Source organism: Monopterus albus, unplaced genomic scaffold, assembly GCF_001952655.1.
Source record: "Monopterus albus unplaced genomic scaffold, M_albus_1.0 scaffold402.1, whole genome shotgun sequence".
Taxonomy (NCBI): domain Eukaryota; kingdom Metazoa; phylum Chordata; class Actinopteri; order Synbranchiformes; family Synbranchidae; genus Monopterus; species Monopterus albus.
In genome coordinates, this window is record NW_018128282.1 from 2410 (window position 1) to 3649 (window position 1240).

General features: G+C 38.9%; 1 protein-coding gene across 2 annotated transcripts in view; it reads right to left on the bottom strand.

Moving 5' to 3' along the window:
• Positions 1-593, bottom strand: part of LOC109951675 (glutathione S-transferase A-like) — a 2514-nt gene extending 1921 nt beyond the window's left edge. Inside the window, exons 1-2 of one of the 2 annotated variants that reach the window (XM_020586295.1) lie at positions 424-593; positions 107-230 (exon numbers count right to left, since the gene is read on the bottom strand). In XM_020586295.1, the coding sequence (XP_020441951.1) occupies positions 107-230; positions 424-467 (168 nt within the window). In that variant the 5' untranslated portion in view covers positions 468-593. Of the gene's footprint in view, positions 1-106; positions 318-423 lie in introns of those variants that run through there. The other variant, XM_020586294.1, reaches the window with a different exon arrangement.
• Between the last annotated feature and the right edge of the window lie 647 nt (positions 594-1240).

Below are 1240 nucleotides of genomic sequence, written 5' to 3' on the forward strand. Positions count from 1 at the left end.
AGAAAGAGTGTTACTGCAATGAATATACAGGAAAATGGATGCTGATACTACAAGAGGATTTACTATATATTATTTTTAGTTAATGGAATGTAGAAAGTGAACATACCTGACCCCTGGGATTTATGTTCATGACCTCCTGAGACTTGTGCTCACCTTTCTCAAAAGAGAGCATTCTGCTGTTGTAGTCCTGTAGATTCTTCTCCTCTAGAACAATCATCACCCTCCAGCAGAAAGGAGAGTCAGAGCCCCAGTACAGAATCATATCTGTGGCCATGGTTTCAGAGAGAATTACTACACCTGTCAGGAGCTGAAGTTAAGAAAGCTGGGAGGAGGGTGAAGTTGAAGTGTGGCAGATTCCTGGTTTTTTAACAATCACCACTCCCTCACATCCTGAATGGTGGAATTAAGTAACATCCCATTTTTGGAGGAGAGCCAGAGCCCCAGTACAGAGTCATATCTGTGGCCATAGTTTCAGAGAGAATTACTACACCTGTCAGGAGCTGAAGTGAAGAAAGCTGGGAGGAGGGAAGAGTGAAGTTGAAGTGTGGCAGATTCCTGTTTTTTTAGCACTCACCACTCCCTCACATTCTGATTGGTGGAATTAAGTAACATCCCATTTTTGTTATATAACCAAAGATCTATGATTCAAGACAGTTAAGATAGTTCACACCCTATGCATGTAAAAACCTTATTAACTTTACATGTCATATTGAAAGTCTGCATTATTAAGAAACAGCTGTTTGCATTTGACCATTATGTTTCTGGCTGCTTATATCCACAGGCTTGAACGAAGTCAGATGTTAGTAGTGATTTCTCTTGCTTTGTGTTGATACTCTTTGATCTCATACATGCATCTCATGTATGAAAAAAAATTGTGCACTGGTGAGATAAAAAAACGATTTTGTGCACAGATAATTAATAAGTGCATCTGTAACTACTAATCAGCCTATAACTGAACCTTGAAAAGTAGTTTTATGGTGAACAAATAAACCATAGCTAAAAACAAGCTATTCCTTTACCTACATCCTGCAAAGAAAGGCATCTTGTCACTGTAGCAGTGATAGTATTCCATATATGCCCTGCCATTATCATACCCGGCCATTTGCACATATTACTGGGATGATATGGAAATCCAAGTCAATATTAGTCAGTATAGTTTTTATTTGAAACCGTGTCTGTGGTGATTTGCTGTTTTCCTGTTGTGTGAGCACAATGACTTTTGAAAACTCACAGTGAGTCA